The sequence below is a fragment of the Elephas maximus genome, chromosome 3, assembly GCF_024166365.1.
Source record: "Elephas maximus indicus isolate mEleMax1 chromosome 3, mEleMax1 primary haplotype, whole genome shotgun sequence".
Taxonomy (NCBI): domain Eukaryota; kingdom Metazoa; phylum Chordata; class Mammalia; order Proboscidea; family Elephantidae; genus Elephas; species Elephas maximus.
The window spans coordinates 35,254,088-35,276,106 of NC_064821.1; the positions used below are offsets into that span (position 1 = coordinate 35,254,088).

At 43.1% G+C, this 22,019-nt stretch overlaps 1 protein-coding gene across 1 annotated transcript; it reads right to left on the reverse strand.

Moving 5' to 3' along the window:
• Positions 1 to 15,005: 15,005 nt before the first annotated feature.
• On the reverse strand, positions 15,006 to 21,735 carry LOC126071247 (olfactory receptor 10T2-like). Its single transcript, XM_049875484.1, has 2 exons — positions 21,694 to 21,735; positions 15,006 to 15,962 (listed from the first exon to the last, which is right to left on the reverse strand). Exons 1-2 carry the CDS (start codon positions 21,733 to 21,735, stop codon positions 15,006 to 15,008), a joined length of 999 nt encoding a protein of 332 aa, XP_049731441.1.
• Between the last annotated feature and the right edge of the window lie 284 nt (positions 21,736 to 22,019).

Consider the following 22,019-nt stretch of genomic DNA (forward strand, 5'->3'; position numbering starts at 1 on the left):
AGAATCACAGCAACACACGAGCCTCCACAGGGTAACAAATGGATAGAAGTGTGACTGGGAAGGTGGTAAAGAGATGGCAGTTGGTGCAAAGAGGCATACGTTTTAGAACTCAAGAGTCAACGACCTCAAAACAGGTTTTTCAGCATCCCCTTTTTTTCTTTTGAGATCACATTAATAGTCAGATGTTGCCCACGCTCATTCTCAGGCATTTGCTCTTAAAGTTTCTCTCATTTGGTCTTAGAAAATGTGGGATCAAAAGACGTTCCTGTGGTCATGTTCTGTGGACACAGCCTCACTACTTGTTGTGGATTGAATTGTGTCCCCCAAAAATATGTGTTGTAAATCCTAACCCCTATACCTGGGAAGGAGCCCTGGTGGCACAGTGGTTTAGAGCTCAGCTGCTAACCAAAATGTCAGTAGTTCAAATCCCCCAGCTGCTCCTTGGAAACCCTGTGGGGCAGTTCTACTTTATCCTATCGGGTCGCTAGAAGTTGCGATTGACTTAATGGCAACAGGATATACCTGGGCATGTGATCCCACTTGGGAATAGAGCTTTGTTATGTTAATGAGGCCATATCAGGGTAGTCATGTGTTTTAAGGAAACCCTGCTGGCGTAGTGGTGAAGCACTAGGCTGCTAACAAAAAGGTCAGCAGTTTGAATCCCCCAGGTGCTCCTTGGAAACTCTGTGGGGCAGTTCTACTCTGTCGTATAGGGTTGCTGTGGGTCGGAATCGACTCGATGGGAACGAGTTTAGTTTTTTTTTTTTTTTTTTGGTTTAATTTTTTTTTAAACCTAGTCACTTTTGTAATATTAAAAGAGCCAATTAGGCACAGAAGCATGAGCCAGCACAAATGGGGGAAAGATGGATGCCACATGGAGATCACCAAGTAACCAAGGAACACCAGGGCTACAGAAGCAAAGACAAGAATTTTCTCCAGAGCTGACAGAGAGAGACTTGCCCTGGAGCCGGTGAAATCTAATTCCCAAAATCAGCCAATGAAACCTGAATTTGGAACTCTACCCTCCTAAACTGTGAGAAGATAAATTTGTTAAAGCCATCCCTTCCTGATATTTCTGTTAATAGCAGCACTAAGAAACTAAGACATCACTGCTTCCAAAAAGGAAGGCGCTCCAGATGGCTTGTCCTCCCGCCACCCAAAAAGAACCTATGTGTTTTCAGCAATGAAACCCAAATGCAAATTTTTTCTGCTCATCTGAGGCATTGAAAGTAGCAAGCAGAAGAAACCGTAATTGAGGGACATTCTACAAAATACTTGGCAGCACTGTGGTGGCTCATGTGTTGCTGTGATGCTAGAAGCTATGCCACTGGGATTTCAAATACCAGCATGGTCACTCATGGTGGACAGGTTTCAGCAGAGCTTCCAGGCTAAGAGTAGGAAGAAAGGCCTGGCAATTTAATTCCAAAAATCAGCCAATGAAAACCCTATGAATCACCACAGAATGTTGTTCAAGATAGTGCCAGAAAATAGGCCCCTAGGTTGGAAGGTACTCAAACACATGGCCACAACAGACTTGAGCACACCAATGATTGTGAAGATGGTGCAGGACCAGGCAGCATTTTGTTCTGTTGTACGTAAGGTCACCATGATTTGGCATCAACTCCATGGCAGCTAACAACAGCAGCCTTGAAAACTGTCAAGATCATGAAAACAAGGAAAGACTAAGAAAATGTCACAGAGCAGAGGACACTAAGAAGACATGATGACTAAATTCAATACAGTATCCTGATTGGATCCTGGAATGGAAAAAGAACATTAGTGAAAACACTGATTAAAATTCAAGTACACTTGGGAGTTTAGTTAATACTGTTGTGCCGACTTTGATCTCTTAACGAATGTACTGTATGTATAAGGTTATGTTATATAAGATGTTAACATCAGGAGGAGCTGGGTGAAAGGTATACAGAACCTCTCTGCACCATCTTTCCAGCTGTTCTGTAAATCTGAATTAAAATTTTTAGGTAGCAAGCACATAAAGTTTTCCAGAGAGAAATGTTGCAACAATGTGTAAACTCTTTCATGAGAGAGAAAGCTTTGCTACACTCCAGGACTAATGGAAATGTTTATTGATTCTATCTCTCCCCAGGTGATGAAAAACTGTCATCAGGCAAATGTCCAGAAGGCTTTCCTCCTGAAGCTAGATTTATCCAACAAAGACACAGGGAGGAAAAGCAATGAACAAGGCAACAAATAAATATAATGTATCCAAAAGTGATTGGTGTTCTGAAGATAAAGCCAAAACCAAATCTGTTGCCATTGAATCAATTCTGACTCATGGTGACCCCATGTGTCGCAGAGTAGTACTGCTCCATAGGGTTTTCTTGTCTATAATCTTTTCAGAAGCAGATTGCCAGGCCTTTCTTCCATGGTGCCACTGGGTGGGTAGAAACCGCCAACCTTTCATAGCCAATAGCAGATTGTTTGCGCCACCCAGGGTCTTTTGTTCTGAAGATAACTGAAACAGAGTATAGAGTTGGAGGGACAGGGTAAGGGGATTAATTTAGCTGGGATAGTCAGGAAGGCTCTCTGAGGTGATATTTGAGCAGAGAGACGAGGAGAAGTGAAGGAATGAGCCTCATAAAAAATCTGTAGAAAGATTCCAGACAGAGGAAATGGCTAGTGCAAAGGCCCTGAGGTAGAGTATTCATTTCCTGTGGCTGCAGTAACAAATTACCACAAACTAGGGGGCTTAAAACAACAGAAATTTATTGTCTCACTGTCCTGCAAGTCAGAAGTCCAAATCAAGGTGTTTGTAGGACCAGGCTTCCTCTGATGGCTCTAGAAGAGAATACTTTCCTGCCTCTTCCAGCTTCTGGCAGTTCCAGGAATTCCTTAGTTTATGGCTGCATCACTCCAATCTCTGTCCCCATCTTCATGTGGCCTTCTCCCCTGTGTCTTCTTCCTTCTGTTCTAAGAACACTGGTCGTTAGATTTAGGGCCCACCCAGGAAATTCAGGATGATCCCATTTTGAGATCTTTCACTTAATTACATCTTCAAAGAAACTTTTTCCAAATAAAGTCACATTCTCAGGTTCCAGGTAGACAATTTTTTTTTTTTTGCAGGGGTGGGGGAGGCTACCATTGAACCAACTACAGGTGGGGATAAGTTTCATATGAGCAGGGAAAATTGAAAAGGCCGGTATAGCTGGAATATACGAGAACACGGAGGAGGAGGAAAGGGAGATGAGGTCAGAGGATCGGCAAGGACCGGGGGGCATAAGGCTTTGCAGCTCACAATAAGGACTTTGGGTTTTATTCTGAGTGAGCTGGGAAGTCGGCAGTGGACTGGGGCGGGGGGTCAGGGGGTGTTGAGCTACATAAAAAAATAAATAAAAAGTTGCCGTTGAGTCAGTTCCAACTCAGCGCAACCCCTTGTGTTACAGAGCAGGGCTGAGTTCCTTAGGGTGTTCTTGGCTGTAATCTTTATGGAAGCAGATCACCAGGTCTTTCTTCCATGGTGCCACTGGGTGGATTCGAACCACCAACCTGTAAGCTCAAACTATTTGCGCCACTCAGGGGAGTGTACAGTAACATAAAACCTGTGCATGATTGCTCATAAGAGCTTTATTCGTAATAGCCAAAGACTACAAAAGCCAAAATGTCCCTTAATAGGTGACTGATTAAACAGACTGTAGTCCATCCTTACCATAAAATACTTAAAAAAAAAAAAAGTTACCATTTGAGTCAGTTCTGACTCATGGTAACCCCATATGTGTCAGAGTAGGACTGCACTCCACAGGGTTTTCATTGGCTGATTTTTCAAGAGCAAATCACCAGGCCTTTCTTCTGAGGTGCCTCTGGGTGGACTCGAAGCTCCAAACTTTCAGTTAGCAGCCAATCGTGTTAACTGTTTGCACCACTCAGGGACTCTGTGGAATACTACTCAGCCATCAAAAGGGAAAACTATCGAAATACACAACTTGGGTGAATCTCAGAATAATGATACTGAGTGAAAGAAACCAGTCTTGAAAGACTACATGCTGTATGATCCCATGTATATGATATTCTCAAAGTGACAAGGCTATAGTGATGGGGAGCAGATCAGTGGTTGCCAGGGCTTAGGGGAGGAGTGGCTATAAAGGGATAGTCTGAGGATATTTTGGAGGATGATGGAGCTGCTCTGTATCCTGATTATGGTGGTGGTTATGTAAATCTAGGACCCTGGGTAGTGCAAATGGTTTGTGCTCAGCTAGAAATCTAAAGGTTGGTGGTTTGAACCCAGCCAGCAGCACCATGGAAGAAAGGGCTGGTGATCCGCTTCTGTAAAGATAACAGCCAGTGAGTGAAATTAACTGCAAAAGAACAAATACTGTATGAGACCACTATTGTAAGAACTCAAGAAAAAGTTTAAACACAGGAGAAAATATTCTTTGATGGTTACGAGGGTGGGGAGGGAGGGAGAAGAGTATTCACTAGTTAGTAAGCCAAAACCAAAGCCGGTGCCGTTGAGTCGATTCCGACTCATAGCAACCCTATAGGACAGAGTAGAACTGCCCCAAAGAGTTTCCAAGGAGCGCCTGGTGGATTCGAACTGCCGACCCTTTGGTTGGCAGCCATAGCACTTAACCACTATACCACCAGGGTTAGTTAGTAACAAGAACTATTTTAGGTGAATGGAAAGACAACACACAATACAGGACAGGTCAGCACAACTGGACTGAAACAAAAGCAAAGAAGTTTCCTGAATACAACCAAACACTTTAAAGGCCAGAGTAGCAGGGACAAGGGTCTGGCGACCATGGTTTCAGGGGACACCTAGGTCAACTGGTAAAACAAACTGTATTAAGAAAACGTTCTGCATCCCACTTTGGTGAGGGGCGTCTGGGGTCTTAAACACTAGCAAGTGGCCATCTAAGATGCATTAGTTGGTCTCAAAACACATGGAGCAAAGGAGAATGAAGAACACCAAAGGCACAAGGTAAATATGAGTCCACACATAAGCCAGAGACTATATCAGCCTGAGACCAGAACTAGAGATGGTGCCCAGCTACAACCGGTGACTACCCTGACAGCAAAGACAACAGAGAATCCCTCATGGAGCAGGAGAACAGTGGGATGCAGACCACAAATTCTTCTAAAAAGACCAGATTTAATGATCTGACTGAGACTAGAGGGATCCCAGAAGTCATGGTCCCTGGACCTTCTGTTAGGGATTGGACTGGACTATAAGACAGAAAATGATACTGGTGAGGAGTGAGCTTCTTGGCTGAAGTAGACACATGAGACTATGTGGGCAGCTCCTGTCTGGAGGTGAGATGAGAAGGCAGAGGGGGACAGAAGCTGGCTGAATAGACACAGAGAATGCAGGGTGGAGAGGAGGATTGTGCTGTACATTAGGGGGAGAGCAGCTAGGAGTACATAGCAAGGTGTACATAAATTTTTGTATGAGAGACTGACTTGTTTTGCAAACTGTCACTTAAAACACAAATTAAAAAAAAAGATTACATCCAAGAAAACCCTATGGAACAGTTCTACTCTGTAGCACAGGGTCTGCATGAGTCTGAATTGACTCAACGGCAACTAACAATAACAACAACATGCATGTGTTAAAATTCACTGAACTGTTCACTAAAAAATTTGATTGTACTATACGATATTTTATAAAAATAAAATTACTGGGGGATCCAGGGTGGAAAGGGAAAAGAGGAGAGCCCTGATACAATGCAGGGATTGGCAATCAAAGTCACAAAACAATTAGTGCATAAATTTTTGAATTGTGCTGTAAACTTTCACCTAAAAGACAATAAAATTTAAAAAAGAAAAAATCTATAAGTAAAATATAAAGACATACACAATGTAAAAAAATGAAATTGAATATGGACTAATACTACACCAAAATTTTCCCCTAAACTAATTAAAAGCCTTGAAAGAGAATTGGGAAAGGGGATAATTCAAAGGTTTTTAAATGCCGACTGTAGGAAATGCTATGGATTAAGTGCTTCACACTTTGGGAAACCGTGAATTTAGTAAACTCATATTATCATCAATCCTCATCTTTGTGAGTTTCAGAGAGATCAAACCAAATCAAAACCAAACTCATTGCTGTTCAGTGGATTCCAACTCATGGCAACTCCATGTGTTACAGAATAGAACTGCTCCATAGGGGTTTCCTGGCTGTAATCTTTACAGAAGCAGTTTGCCAGGACTTTCTTCCATGTCACTGCTGGGTGGGTCCAAACTGCCAACATACAGGTTAGTAGTTGAGTGCAAACCATTTGCACTGGGATCAGAGAAATCCTAGGGTCTGAAAATATAAAAGAGAGAAGAGCTCATCATAGCCAACTCCTTCGCTGAATCCTCCTTGGAACACAGAGAGGGGAAGGGACCTCCCCAGGTCTCAGTGAGTGGTTCAGAGCTAAGCTGGGACTCAAATCTCCTGATTCAGAACCGAGAAAAATGAGATGCCCCCTTTTTCCAAACACTCATAAAAAAAATCCAAACCAAACCCATTGCCATCAAGTTGAGTCCAACTCATGCCATACCCGTGTGTTACAGAGTAGGACTGTGCTCTGTAGAGTTTTCTGAGCTGTAATCTTTACACAATCAGATCTCCACGACTTTCTTCTGTGGTGCAGCTGGGTGGGTTCGAACCACCAACCTTTAGGTTAATAGTCAAGTGCAAACTGCCCCACCCAGGGATCTCCAAACGCTCATACAGCCCTTGAAAAGGAGCACAAGGCACCCAAGGGCCCCTCTGAACTGTGATGCAAACTCTCAATCCTGGCTCCATCTCCTTGAGCCATAGACACCATCATCTGGGCTTTCAATCACCCTCATTAGGTGTGATTCATACCTGGCTCCACACCTGCATGAGGTCATGCTGACAGGGAAGAGCGGAACCGGTATTTCCATCCACCCAAACAGAAATGGGCACCAACAAGTTCTTGAAACCGGGAAAAATACAAAGTCAACAGAAACAACACAAACATTACTAAAGGAGTGGCTAGTAATTTACAAATGACCCGATGCCCCAAATAAAAATAAAAAAGGCAGCCTACAAAAATATTAATGTGCTTCATCTGACCCTTAAAATAGAAATTGAAATCAAACAACCTAGAAAAGAAAGGCAGTTATTATCATCAGAGAAAAGAGGTGTGCTCTTGCAAACAAACCTCCCCAAATATGTAACTCTTTAGCCTTGCCCAACGGCTGAAGGAAATAATGGAATATTCCAGTCCCAGAAAGAAAGTTTTAATACTAGACAATCATAAATACACAGAATCTAGAAATTGGTCCAAAACTTTATTTTTCTCTTAAGCCTCCAGTCAATTCAGCTCAGAAGGAAATCTGGGAGTCCTTCTCTTTAGAACCATGGAATACCGGAAGAACAAACAAACCTGTCTTGGAGGAAGTGTAGCCAGAATGCTCCTTAGAAGCGGGGGTAGCGAGACTTGGTTTCATGTACTTTGGACACAAAATCAGAAGGGACAAATCCCTGGAGAAGGACATCATGCTTGGTAAGCTAGAGGATCAGTGAAAACAAGGAGACCCTCAATAAGCTGGATTGACACAGTGGCTGCAACAATGGGCTCAAACATAGCACCAATTCTGAAGCTGACACAGGGCTGGGCAAGATTTCATTCTGTTGTACATAGGGTTCCTATGAGTTGGATCCAACTGGATGGCACCTAACAACAACTTCTCTTTAGACTCCCTTCTTTTTTTACGCACTTTTCCTTGGATTGTTTTTTAATCTCTTGGTTCTACCCACAGGACCCTGGCTCCCAACGAACTGGTTAAGACTGTTAAGAGCACACCTCACCTGGGTCTGCATCTTACCTTAGCCTTTCAGTAGTAGCTGGGTGATACTGAGTGAGTTTCTTAAACTCTCTGAGCCTCAACGTTTCTCATCAAAAAATGGAAATAATAACCTTGCTTCTGAGGATAAAACAAGTAATGTGTTGCTAGTTGTTCACCAGAATTCATTCTTCCAATCTTCCTTTAATAGCAGAACTCCCAAGATGTGGCCAGGCACATGAAAATCCAGACACCCTTGCTGCCAGCTGTAATTTGTGCCATAGGTCTAGTCAATGGGATGTGAATGGGAGTGATGACCACGTTCTGCCCTTAGAAGGAAGGCGTGTGCACTCCTTTGGGCCTCTTATCCTTTCCTGTAGCCTAGGATGTGGAATCTCTGGGTGGCAAAAATGGTTAATGCCCTCTGCAGCAAACCGAAAAGTTGACGTTTGGAGTCCACCCAGAGGTGCCCCAGAAAAAAAGCTCTAGTGATCTATTTCCCAAAAAAATTAGCCATTGGAAACTATATGGAGCACAGTTCTTCTCAGACAATCATGCAGTCGCCATGAGTCAGCATCAACTTGACAGCAACTGTTGGGGTTTTTTTGTTTTGTTTTGTTTGTTTTATATGGCCTGGGAAGCAGATGTGATGGTTGGAACTAAATAAATTACTTTTTCACAATAGTCAAAAGGTAGAAACAACAGAAATGTCCATCAACAGATGAATGGATAAACACCATGTGTTATATACATACAATGGAATATTATTCAGCCATGAAGAGAAACGAAGTCCTGATACATGCTACAGCGTGGCTGAACCTTGAAAATATTATGCTGAGTGAAATAATTCAGTCACAAAAGGACAGCTATTGTATGATCCCACTTACATAAATATCTAGAAGAGGCACATGTATAGAGAGTAAAGTTTATTCATGGCTACTAGAGGTGGGAGAGAGGGGAAAAGAGGATGTCACTGCTTGGGGAGCACTGAGCTTCTGTTAAGGGTGATGGAAAAATTTGAAAATTAACAGTGGTGATGGCTGAGCAACATGATGAAGGTGATTAACGTTAATGAATTGTAGATATAAATAATGCTGAAAATGACAAATGTTATATGTATATATGTTAAATGTTATGTATATACTTACCACAAAAAATAAGAAGGAGAAAGAAGGAAGGGAATGGAATGAAAGGAAACTAGGATGGAAGCAAGGAAGGAAAGAAGGAATTACTTTGGACTTAGACATAGAAGCCATGATTTGAGGAAACCAAGGTAACTTTACCAGCCCTGAGCCACCCACCTCTAAACTGTACTTGAGCAAGACATGACTTCTATCCAATTTAAGTGACTGTATTTTGGGTGCTCTTTGTTATAGCAGCTCACACTGCACAATAACTAACAGCGAAGTTAGTACTGGAAGTGGGGTTCTGCTGCAATGAAAACCTAAACTATGAGGCATTGACTTAACAATCAGGCAGTGGGCCATGAAGACACAGATACCAGGTGGAAAGCTGGTGACCCCGTAATGCTATGGCAAAACATGAGGTAAGGCCGTGATGTCTTAGAAGACAGACTACATGTCTATTGAGCCTGTAGCCCTTGGGGAAGTTGTTGGGAGAAGCCAGATTACTCGTGTGTGTTGACTATTCCTTTCCACTGTTAGTAAAGAGAGAGAAGTTTTGAGGCAAGCAAAGATGAAAGGTGTCTTAGGCTGGGTTTACTACAGAATAAAAACCAGTGAAGCCTACGTATATAAATATGTGTGGAGGGAGATTTATCTGAAGGAAATGGTTCACATGGTTGTAGAGGCTAGAAAGCCTCAAGTCTGTGGGTCGGGCATCAGACTGGAGGCTTCTCTTGACTCACATAGCTGCAGGGGCTGACAAGCCCAAGATCAGCAGGTCAGATGGTAGGTCACTGGTTCACGGGCTCTGGAGGCTGATGAATCCCAAGATCAGCAGGCAATATGGCAGGCTGCTGGCTCAAGTCCCAAGAACCAGAGGTCAGATGATGGTGAGCTGGATGCAGGACCCAGAACAAGCAAGCGAGCTTTGCCAGAACGTCCATATATATTGGATGCAGGCCACATCCCCAGGGAAACTCCCTTTTCAACTGATTGGCTGCTCACATCAGATCACAAAATGGAGGATGATTACATTAGATCACAAAATGAGGATGACTACACCATTACATACTGCCAAGCTACATTATTACATAACTGCCAAACCACTGAGAAATCATGGCCCAGTCAAGTTGACACACATCACAGAAGGGAATAGAGTTATACTAAGGGAGGCCTTCTGTCCACGAAGGAGCCCTGGTTACACAGTGGTTAAGCCCTCAGCTACTAACTGAAAGGTCAATGGTTCAAACCCACCAGCCACTCTGTGGAAGAAAAATATGGAAATCTGCTTCCGTAAAGATTACAGCCTTGGAAACCCTATGAAGGGCAGTTCTACTCTGTCCTAAAGAGTACTGTGAGTTGGAATTAACTCAACAGCAATGGGGTGGGTCGTTTCCACACAGACTGCAATCTAAATTGACTGCGTCTGGTTTTTTGGAGTTCACAGGGCTTCAAAACACCTTTGCACCTCTCTGAGGAGGTAGTCATAGAAAAAAATTAGACTGAAGCCTTGACCCTTCCTCAGGAGCCTCCCGCTTCTTTTCTAGATTGTGAGAGTCAACCCAGCAGCAAAGGTGCAGCCTTCCCTCCCAAATTCACATTTTAGGAGGCTCAGGGTAGCCACCATTAACCTGAAACAGTGCCAACATCCAAGCGTAACAATAACCAGTTGCCACCGAGTCAGATTAGAGCTGTTTTCCATAGGGTTTTCAATGGCTAATTTTTCAGAAGTAGATAGCCAGGCCTTTCTTCCAAGGTGCCTCAGTTGTTGTTGTTATGAGGCCGACAGCCTCCAGGCACCGTTACCAACCCCCAACTTGTAAGTAGAGTAGCATGAGCCACCTCCTCTTCTAAATGGTTTCTCCAGATGTTTTTTTAAGCAATCAGCCAACTTCCTGCCCAAGATAAGAAAAATGAGGCTGGGGTCACAAACCACAGAGCCAGTTAAGACCAAATGTAGCCTGCCTGACATTCGCAGAACCATCAACTCCTGTCTTCTGAGTGACCCCAGAACTTTACTCCCTCCAGACGGAACCAAACTTTCGCAGCCCAAGACTGGGGGAAGACTTTCAGAAGCAAAGGGCTTGAGCCTAAGATCCAGTTTGAGAGACCCACCCTTTTGGACCAAGCAAGTGCAGACAATGGAACTGGCCCAGGAACACTATTTTGGGCCAGACCAATCAATGACCTTGCTGCTTCCCGCCAGGACCCTTCCCATAATAAATAATGTTTCAGCCGTTTTTCAGGGAGCCATCTTGGCAATGCAAGTCCCAGTGTGTTCCTTTGCTTGGCCAACTAAGTAAAGTTTCTTCTTTCACTTTCACTAGTTTCATGTCTCTATGGCCACACTGAGCAAGGACCTGAGACCCTGGTAACAGTTAAGGGAACAATTAGGTACTATCGAGTCGGCTCCGACTCATAGAGGTCCTGTGTACAACAGAACAAAACACTGCCCAGTCCTGTGCCATCTTCACAATCGTTAGGCTTAACCCCATTGTTGCAGCCACTATGTCAATCCATCTCATTGAGAGTCTTCCTTTTTCTCCCTGACCTTCTGCTTTACCCAAGCCTGATGTCCTTCTCCAGGGACAGATCCCTCTTGATAACATGTCCACAGATGTGAGATGTAGTCTCACCATCCTTGCTTCTAAGGAGCATTCTGGTTGTACTCCTTCCAAGACAGACTTTTTCATTCTTTTGGCAGTCCATGGTATATTCAATATTTTTAGCCAACACCACAATTCAAAGGTGTCAATTCTTCTTTGGTCTTCCTTATTCATCATCCAGCTTTCACATGCATGTGAGGTGATTGAAAACATCATGGATTGGGTCAGGCGCACATTAGTCTTCAAGGTGACGTCTTTGCTGTTCAACACTTTAAAGTGGTCTTTTGCTGCCAATTTGCCCAATCCAATGCATCGCTTGATTTCTCGACTGCTGCTTCCATGGGTGTTGACTGAGGATCCAAGTAAAATGAAATCCTTGACAACTTTAATCTTTTCTCAGTTTATCATGATATTGCTTATTGGTCCAGTTGTGAAGATTTTTGTTTTATGTTGAGGTGTAATCCATACTGAAGGCTGTGGTCTTTGATCTTCATCAGCAAATGCTTCAAGTCCTCTTCACTTTCAGCAAGTAAGGTTGTGTCATCTACATAATGCAGGTCGTTAATGAGTTTTCCTCCAATCCTGATGCCCCATTCTTCTTCATGTAGTCCAGCTTCTCAGATTATTTGCTCAGCATACAGATTGAATAGGTACGGTGAAAGGATATAACCCTGGCACACACTAGGACTTCCACAACTAAGTTGACACATATTTTTGGGAGGACACAATTCACTCCATAACACTCATTAAGATATCTCCCTTAGAGAGAGGTGTTATGGATTGAATACAGAACCCCCAAAAATGTGTGTGGAAGTCCTAATTCCTCTACCTATTAATATAACCCTGTTAGGAAATAGGAGTTTCCAGTTGTGATACTGGAGTCTCTGGGTGGTGCAATAGGTTAATATACTTGGCTGTTAACCAAAAGTTTGGAGGTTTAGGTCCACCCAGACACACCTCAGAAGAAAGGCCTGGTGATCTACTTCTGAAAAATCAGCCTTTAAAAACCCTATGGAGCTGGTTTTAGGGGACATCTAAGTCAATTGGCATAATAAAATCTATTGAGAAAACATTCCGCATCCCACTTTGGAGAGTGATGTCTGGGGTCTTAAACGCTAGCAAGTGGCCATCTAAGATGCATCAGTTGGTCTCAACCCACCTGGTGCAAGGAAGAATGAAGAACACCAAAGACACAAGGTAGTTATGAGCCCAAGAGACAGAAAGGACCACATAAACCAGAGACTACGTCGGCTTGAGACCAGAAGAACTGGATGGTACCTAGCCACAACTAATGACTGCCCTGACAGGGAACACAACACAGAATCCCTGAGGGAGCAGGAGAGCAGTGGGATGTAGACCCCAAATTCTCATAAAAAGCTAGATAGGAGCCCAGCTTCCAAGATTCCCCCAAAGCTCCCCAAAAATCAGGGTTCTGTTAGCAAGGAGTAAGAGGAAAAAGGGATGTTGGGTGGGCTACAAGAAAAGTCTACATACATTATTTTTCTGACTTCAACTAACTTGGGTCTTTCCATTTTAAACCACTTCTTTCAGGTACACTTTGTCTCATTTGAATAACTTCCTCCACTTCCCTTTCCAAAGATGTCTTCTGAGTGTGATGGAAATGCTCAGACTCCAGTGGTCCCCTCAGGCTAACTCAGCCCACCTGGATTTGCCTTACAGATGCAGACCCTGCTAAGTCTTAGCCACTTGATCCTTCCTCGCTCTAGCGTGGGGACTCTATGGCACACCTATCGGCTGTCATTACCTTTCCAGGGCTTCTGGGAACTTCCAGGCCCCTGTCATGGCACATGAAAGCTGAGAGAGCCTTTGGGTTCCTACTCTATCAACCTAAATATGGTGGAGCCAGTCATGCTCGTCTGAGGCCACTGTGCATGGGAGGCTCTTCACAGGTTTCACACCAGGGATAGGAGAAAAAGGTCTTCACTTTTGTACACACACTTCCATACAACCTGTGTATTGGTTATCTATTGCTGTGTAACTAATTACCCCAAACTTAGTGACTTACAACCACTGCAACACTGGGTTAAGGCGCAAGAGTGGTTACAACTATCTAGAGAAAGTATCTGTGGCTTCTAGATAAGAGGAACAGCCACCCATAACAACCAGATAGAGAGGGAGCTGGGAGAGCAAAACCCCAAACCTTCTCTCTTTCTGCCTTCCATCTCCTGCTGGGGCGTCCCATTTGCCAAACCCAGCTGGAAGTCAGAAGTCAGGGCCCATCAATGTGGTCCATACAGGTTGGTCTCCCAGGCACAGAATAAAGTGGAAAAGGTTGAACCAGGCCACATGAATGGAAGACACAACACATTAAGCTTAAGTCATATTTTCCTAGAGAATTTCATGATAGCAGCCCCATTCCCACTGCCGTCAAGTCGATTCCAAGTCATAGCAACCCTATAGGACAGAATAGAAATGCCCCTGTAGGGTGTCCAAGGCTGTAAATCTTTACAGAAGCAGATTGCCACATTTTTTTCCCAGCAAAGTGGGTGGTGGGTATGAACCACTGACTTTTTGGTTGCAGCCAAGCACTTTAACCACTGCACCACCATGGCTACCAGTGTTTAATTTGTTCCGTTTTCTGGTTCTTTATACTTAAAGTATATGTTAGGTTATTGATTTGGAATCTTCCTTCTTTTCTTAAAATAGACATTTAGAGCTATGAATTTATCTCAGAGCCCTGTTTTTGCTGCATCTCATAAGTTTTGCTATGTTGTATTTTTATTTTCAATTACCACAAAGTATTTTCCAATTTCACTTGTAATTTCTTCTTTGACTTACTGGCTTTTCAGGAGCGTGTTGTTTAATTTTCACCTATTTGTGAAATTTCCACTTCCTGTTTTATTATTGATTTCTCGTTTCATTCCATTGAGGCTGGGGAAGATCATTTGTACAATTTCGATCCATCAAGAGAATTTAATTAAACAAAAGTGAACTACATCTCAGTGAGACAAAACAAAGGAATGCTGGATGGGCATAGTTCCCCCTTCACTGCTGACTCCTCCACTGCTCAGAGAATGCTAGGCTGTCAGAGGCTCTCTCCACTGGCTCTCACCATACACAACAGAACACACTGGCTCCTGACCAAGACAAGAAATTAAGACGAAGAGAAAAAGCAGCCTTTATTAAGCTTATGCCATGTCTCAGGCACTCTTCGTTATTTGCCTCACATAGTTATTTCATTTAAGGTATGGTAGTGGCCTCTGGAGTCCCTGGGTGGTACAGATGATTAATGTGTTCAGCTGCTAACTGAAAGGTTGGAGGTTCAAGTCCACCCAGAGGTGCCTCAAAGAAAGGCCTGATAATCTGCTTCTGAAAAATCAGCCACTGAAAACCCTATGGAGTAGAGTTCTACGCTAACACACATGAAGTCATTATGATTATAGTTGACTCAATGGCCACTGGTTTTAGTGGCCCCTATACCCAGATGTGGAAACTGAATCTTTGGAGAGTCACACGTTAATGAAAAGCTAGAGTAAAAAGTGTAACAGGTCCTTATTTAAAAACTCTGAGACTCACAGCTTCGGGCCAGGTTCCGCCTCAGAGCCACCCTCACCTCCTTATTCCGCAGTGTGTACACCACGGGATTCATCAACGGAGTCACCACTGTGTAAAACACAGCCACTAGGCAGTTCTGGTCACGGTTTCCCCCTGACTCAGGACGCAGGTAAATGATGGAGGCACAGCCAAAATGCACAATGACCACGGTGAGATGGGCCGCACAGGTGGAGATGGCCTTGTGCTGGCCAGCTGCTGAGGGGATCCTCACAATGGCAGCCACAATGAAGGCATAAGAGAGGAGAATGAGGAGAAAGGAGACCAGCACGACGAGGATGCTCAGGAAGAAGATGACTAATGCTTTGCTGGCACTCTTCGTGCAGCTGAGCTTCAGGACAGGGGCAATGTCACAGAAGAAATGCTCCACACGGTTGCTATGGCAGAAAGGCGAGGAGAAGATCATGGTGGTCTCTATCAAGGCCACACAGAACCCAGAGCAGAACCCAAGGGCTCCCAGCCAGAAGCAAATAGTGGATCTCATGATCATTGAGTAGCGGAGGGGGTGGCAGATGGCTACGTACCGGTCATAGCCCATCAGTGTAAGGAGGAAACACTGACTGCAACCCAGTCCCAGAAAGAAGAACATCTGAGCCCAACAGCCAGTGATGGAGATGGCCTGGCTCTCCATCAGCAGATGTGCCAGCATATTGGGGATGGTCACCAGTGTGTAGCAGGTCTCAGAAAGGGACAGCACCGCCAGGAAGGGATACATGGGAGTATGGAGGGTTCGGTCCACATGGATGATGGTGATGATGGTGATGTTGCCACTGATGGTGACCAGGTATGTGAGAAAGAACAAGGTGAAGAGCATAGTCCTTAGGTCTGGGAGGTTGGAGAATCCCACCAGAATAAACTCTGTCACCAGCCAGGTCCTATTTGCCTGTTGCTTCTCAGAACCCTGAAAAGAGACGATAGAGTCAATAGAATACAGTGATGGATGGATGGTCTGCTATGCATCAGGTACCAGTGGGTTAGGAGAGTTTTGATGGTTAAATTTTATGGTCAACTTGGCTGGGTTATGGTTCCCAGAAGGAACACTGGTGGCACACTCGTTAAGCACTCAGCTGCTAACTGAAAGGTCAGTGGTTTGAACCCACCACCTGCTTCCCAGGAGAAAGATGTGGCAGTTTACATCCATAAAGGTTACAGCCGAGAAAGCCCTATGGGGCAGTTCTACTCTGTCCCATGGGGTCTGTATGAGTCAAAGTTGACTTAATAGCAATGGGTATGGTATGGCATGATTCCTAGTTGTTTGGCCAAACACTAGTTTAGTAGTTACATATGATTAAATCAGTTGAACTTGGGTAGAACAGATTACATTCTATAATGTGTCATTGTTGTTGTTAGATGCCATCAAGTAGGTTCCAACTCATAGCAATCCTATGTACAACAGAATGAAACACTGCCCGGTCCTGAGTCATCCTCACAATCATTGCTTTGTTTGAGTCCATTGCTGCAGCCACTGTGTCAATCCATCTCGTCAAGAGTATTTCTCTTTTTCAATGACCGTCTACTTTACTGAGCAGTCCTTCTCCAGGGACTTGTCCCTCCTGATGACATGTTTTAAGTACTTGAGATGAGTCTTATCATCCTTGCTTCCAAGGAACGTTCTGGCTGTACTTCTTCCAAGACAGACTTGTTCATTCTTCTTGCATTCCATGGTGTATTCAATATTCTTCACCACCACCAAAATTCAAAGGCATCAATTCTTCTTTGGTCTTCCTTATTCATTGTCCATAAGGTAAAGTAATGTAATTACCTTACATCTAATACAGTGTAATGTAATCATCTTCCACGTTGCAACCTAATCTAATGTAATCAATCAGTTGGGGCCATAGTACTGCAGGGTGGATCCTCAACCTAATCATTTCTGAGTTATAAAGAAACCAAAATAGACACAGAGACACACACAGGGAGAAAAAGAAGACTGAAGGTTAATCACATGACTCAGCAATTTCATTCCTAGGTATATACTCAAGAGACTTGAAAGCAAGGACTCAAACAGATACTTGTACCATAATGTTCATCGCAGCACTATTCACAATAGCGAAAAGATGGAAACATCCCAAGTGTTCCTCAACAGAGAAATGGATAAACGCAATGTGGATATCCATACAATCAAATATTCAGACATAAAAGAAATAAATCCTGGTACATGCTACAATGTGGATAAATCTCAGAGACATTATGCTGAGTGAAATAAGCCAGACACAAAAAGCCACATAGTGTATGATACCACTTATATGAAATGTCCAGAACAGGCAAATCTATAGAGATAGAAAGCAGATGAGTGCTTGCCAGGGGCTGAGGTGGGGGGATGGAGAGGTACAGCTTGCTTAATGAGTTGCTATATTGTTAGTCAATAACCTGTGTTTTATTGACTATGCAAAGGCATTCAACCGTGTGGATTACGACAAATTATGGATAACACTGCAAAGAATGGAAATTCCAGAACACTTAATTGTGCTCATGAGGAACCTGTACATAGACCAAGAGACAGTCGTTTGAATAGAACAAAGGGATACTGACTGGTTTAAAGTCAGGAAAGGTGTGCATCAGGGTTGTATCTTTTCATCATACTTATTCAATCTTATGTTGAGCAAAATAATATGAGAAGCTGGGCTGTATGAAGAAGAAGGCAACATCTGGATTGGAGGACAACTCATTAAAAACCTACAGATGACACAGCCTTGCTTGCTGAAAGTGAAGAGGACTTGAAGCACTTACCAATGAAGATCAAAGACCACAGCCTTCAGTATGGACTGCACCTCAACATAAAGAAAACAAAAATCCTCAAACTGGACCAATAAGCAGCATCATGATAAGTGGAGAAAAGATCGAAGTTGTCAAGGGTTTCACTTTACTCGGATTCACATCCACGCCCATGGAAGCAGCAATCAGGAAATTAAACAACGTGTTGCATTGGGAAAATCTGCTTCAAAAGACCTCTTTAAAGTGTTAAAAAGCAAAGATGTCACTTTGAGGACTAAGGTTCGCCTGATGCAAGCCATGGTGTTTTCAATTGCCTCATACGCATGCCAAAGCTGGACAATGAATAAGGAAGACCAAAGAATTGATGACTTTGAATTATGGTGTTGGTGAAGAATATTGAATATACCATAGATTGCGAAAAGAATGAACAAATCAGTCTCGGAAGAAGTACAGCCAGAATGCTCATTAGAAGCAAGGATAGCAAAAATTCCTCTCACATACTTTGACATATTATCAGGAGGGACCAGTCCCTGAAGAAGGACATCATGCTTGGTAAAGTAGAGGGTCAGCAAAAAAGAGGAGGACCCACAGGAGATGGATTGACACAGTGGCTGCAGCAACGCGCTCAGGCACAGCGACGATCGTGAGGATGGTGCAGGCAGTGTTCCATTCTGTTGTACATGAGTCAGAACCGACTCCACTGTACTTAATAACATTTTGTTAGTAAGGAAAGCTGGTGGTGCAAATGGTTAAGCACTAGGCTGCTAACAGAAAGATTTTGGTTCGAACCCATCCAGCAGCATCTCGGGAAGAAAGATTTTAGCCTAGAAAACTCTATGGGCGGGAGACATCTACATCGATTGGCATAACGTAGTACATAAAAACACTGTTCTGTATCTTCCTTCGGTCAGTAGCATCTGGGATCTTAAATGCTTATGAGTGGGCATCTAAGATACAACTAGTAGGCTCTTCCCATCTGGAGCATAGGAGAGTGAAGAAAACCAATGACTTAAGGGAGTAATTAGACCAAAGGACTAATGAATCACACGTACCACAGCCTACAGACCCTGGGACCAGAAGAACTAGCTGACTGGTAGCCTGGCTACCACTACCAAATGCTCTGGCCAGAATCACAACAGAGGGTCCCAGACTGAGCGGGGGAAAAAAATGTAGAACAAAAAAATTAACTTTATTAAAAAAAAAAAAGACCAGACTTACTGGCCTGATAGAGACTAGAGGAACCCCTGAGGCTCTGGCCGTAAGACATCCCTCTGACTTGGAACTGCAGCCATTCCTGGAAATCACTTTCCGGTGAAGCAATAAACAGGTCTATAAAATAAATATTTAATACCTGAAAGGAACGTGCTCCGCAGAACAATCAATCATAGGAGACTAACAGGAAAACATTGGCCCAAAAAGCAAAGATGAGAAGGCAGGAAGGGGTAGGTCAACCAAAGGAAACAGGGAACCCAGGAAGGAAATGGGGAGAGCGCCAACACAGTGTGGAGATTGCAATCAATGTCACAGAACATTTTGTGTACAATTTGTTGAATGGGAAACTAATTTACTCTCTAAAATTCAACCTAAAACACAGTGAAATGTTAAAAGTAAGTAAATAAAATCCTGTGGGGGAGTTCCACCGTCACATAAGGTCACACAATCTGTTGAAAACAACTCTACAGCACCTACAACATGTAGTTAGTTGACTCTGCTTTGGCTCTGACTCATGGGGACCTTGTGTGTAACAGAAGGAAACATTGCCCAGCCCGGGGCTATCTTTAGAATCATTGCTATGTTAATGGGTGCCGGGTCTTTTAGGGGCCAGAGAAATGTTTTGGAACCAGATAGAGGAGATGTATGACATTTTGAGTACATTAAATGCCACCGAACTGTACACTTTTGTTAAAATGGTATGTTTTATGTTGTGTGAATTTTACCGCAATAAAATCTTTTAAAATAAAATTTTAAAAGTACTTATAATGGCAATCGTTTTTGTTTTATATGTATATATACTTTTTTTTACAGAATAAAATTTTTTAATTTAAAAAAATTTTTCAAAGAAAGAATAATCAAAAAAAGAAATGCCCGTATCACTTATAGTTGAAATGAACAAAATAATACTTCTAGAAACTCTAATTTCCAGAGCCACGTTATAGTTTTCATGGGCCCTCCACAATTTTGCTTTCCTCCACAAAAAAAATATTAAAAATTATATTTTGTGCCTAACTTGGTGTAAAGATGAATGTAATCTTCAACCTTAAGTGCTCGTTTTTGTTTTTTCTTTTTTAATTTTAAGAGAAATTAAGCCATGTTAAATAGAAGGAAAATAATTCTCAGATTGTTGACTGTTTCTATTAAAACAATGATGCAACAGTAGAGATGCTGGATTGAGGATCGTTTTATAACTTATAAATTATATAATTTATAATCTTATAATTGATGAACCTGCGATCTCAGAAAGAAATACCGGAATGTTTTTGAGAGTCATTTGCACTCATTTGGAACATGAGACTTTGTTTCAAGGCAAATGTTCCTAATACAGCCTTTCCCTGCTATTTGTTAAAAACTAGCTATGTCAGTTATAGTTTTCGTTTATCAATAGTTAATTGGCTTGGATAAGCATAGTCCAGCCTTGAGTTCCCCAAATTACCTCTCAGAAGGTAAGGTGGTGAATGTTCTGATTTATGCCAACGAAGCAGTAAGATCGCCACCTAGTGGCCATTTGGGCACTAATGCACGCCAAAACCACGAAACCGTTTCCCTGAAGCTCATTTTGACTCAAAGCAACACTAAGGAGGGAGTAGAATTGCCCCACAGGGTTTTCAAAGCTGTAAATCATTGCAGAAGCAGACTGCCACATCTTCCTCCCTGGAGCAGCTGGTGGGTTTAAACCTCTGATCTTTGCATTAGCAGCCGATCTCTTTAATTGCTGCGCCACCAGAGCTCTACAAGCCAGTGACCCTTAAGCCAAACCAAACCTGCTGTCTATGAGTCGATTCTGACTCATGGTGACCCCATTGTTACAGAGTAGAATGTTCTACAGAGTTTTCTTGGCTACAATCTTTATGGAAACAGATGGCCAGGACTTACTTCTGCTCTGCCGCAGAGTGGATTCAAATCACCAACCTTTAGGTTAGTAGCTGACAGCAAACCTTTTAGGCTACCCAGGAACAATTTTATTATTCTTAAAGAGATTTAATCAATCCAGTTTTGACATAGGAAGTTAAAGAAAGAGATAAAGAGGTACCTCTTTGAATGCAAAATATGTTAAAACCACTAGTAATTAGAGTAGTCAATAAATGACCAGGAAGAGCAATGTCTAGAAAAAACTGAACACGTGTAGGTGATCTGCTGAGCTCTCCTGGCAAGCTATCAGGTGGATCTTTAGGGAGGATCACAGGGAGCCATGTGTATGGACGTAAAGCAGTTAGAGGAATTTTCCAGAATGAGGTGATTCTTTTTAAGGAGAAAAGTCCAAGCCAAGAAATCCCTGGGTGATGTCAATGGTTTGTGCTCAACTGCTCACCTAAAGATTGGAGATTTGAACCCACCCAGTGGCAGTGTGGAAGAAAGACCTGGCAGTCTGCTTCCATTAAGATTACAGCCAAGAAAACCACATGGAACAGTTCTACTCTGCAAGGCATGCAGTGGCCATGAGTTGGGATCAACTTGACAGCAACTAGCAACAACAGTCCAAGGTACAACTCAAAAGTCCAAACCAGGCTGGTGGACTCCAAACTGTTAATTGTCATGTAGGGAAAGGGCCTGGTATTGTCAAGCCTCCTCCAGGAATAAGTCAGCTTTCTTAAGCATCTTTTTAAAAAGCCCTTTTGGGCATCTTATGAGGCAGTGGTGGGTCAGCGGTAGAATCGAAGGCTTCCGTGCAGCTCTACATGTTGGGTTCATGGCCAACGTACCTCATGCGCAGCCACCACCCTTCTGCCAGTGGGGTCTTGCATGTTGCTATGATGGTGAACACGTCTAGGTGGAGCTTCCAGAGTACCTCAGACTGGGAAGAAAAGCTTGGTGATGAACTTTTGAAAATCAGCCAGTGAAAACCCTATGAATCACAATATTCTGATTTACAACCGATCACGGGGATGGCACAGGATCCGGCAGCATGGTCTACAGTTGGGATCACTATTTCCCCCTCTGCACCCACGACAGGTCCCTGGGTGGTGGAGACGGTTCATGATCTCAGCTGCTCACAGAAAGGTTGGTGGTTCTAGGACAGGGAGTCAGA

Bases quoted from the DNA above. Each gene is read 5' to 3' on its own strand.
- LOC126071247 (XM_049875484.1), bottom strand. From the start codon at position 21,735: ATGCAAGACCCCACTGGCAGAAGGGTGGTGGCTGCGCATGAG. The intron at 15,963-21,693 runs GTACGTTGGCCA...GTCTCTTTTCAG, and splicing joins GGGTGGTGGCTGCGCATGAG to GGTTCTGAGAAGCAACAGGC.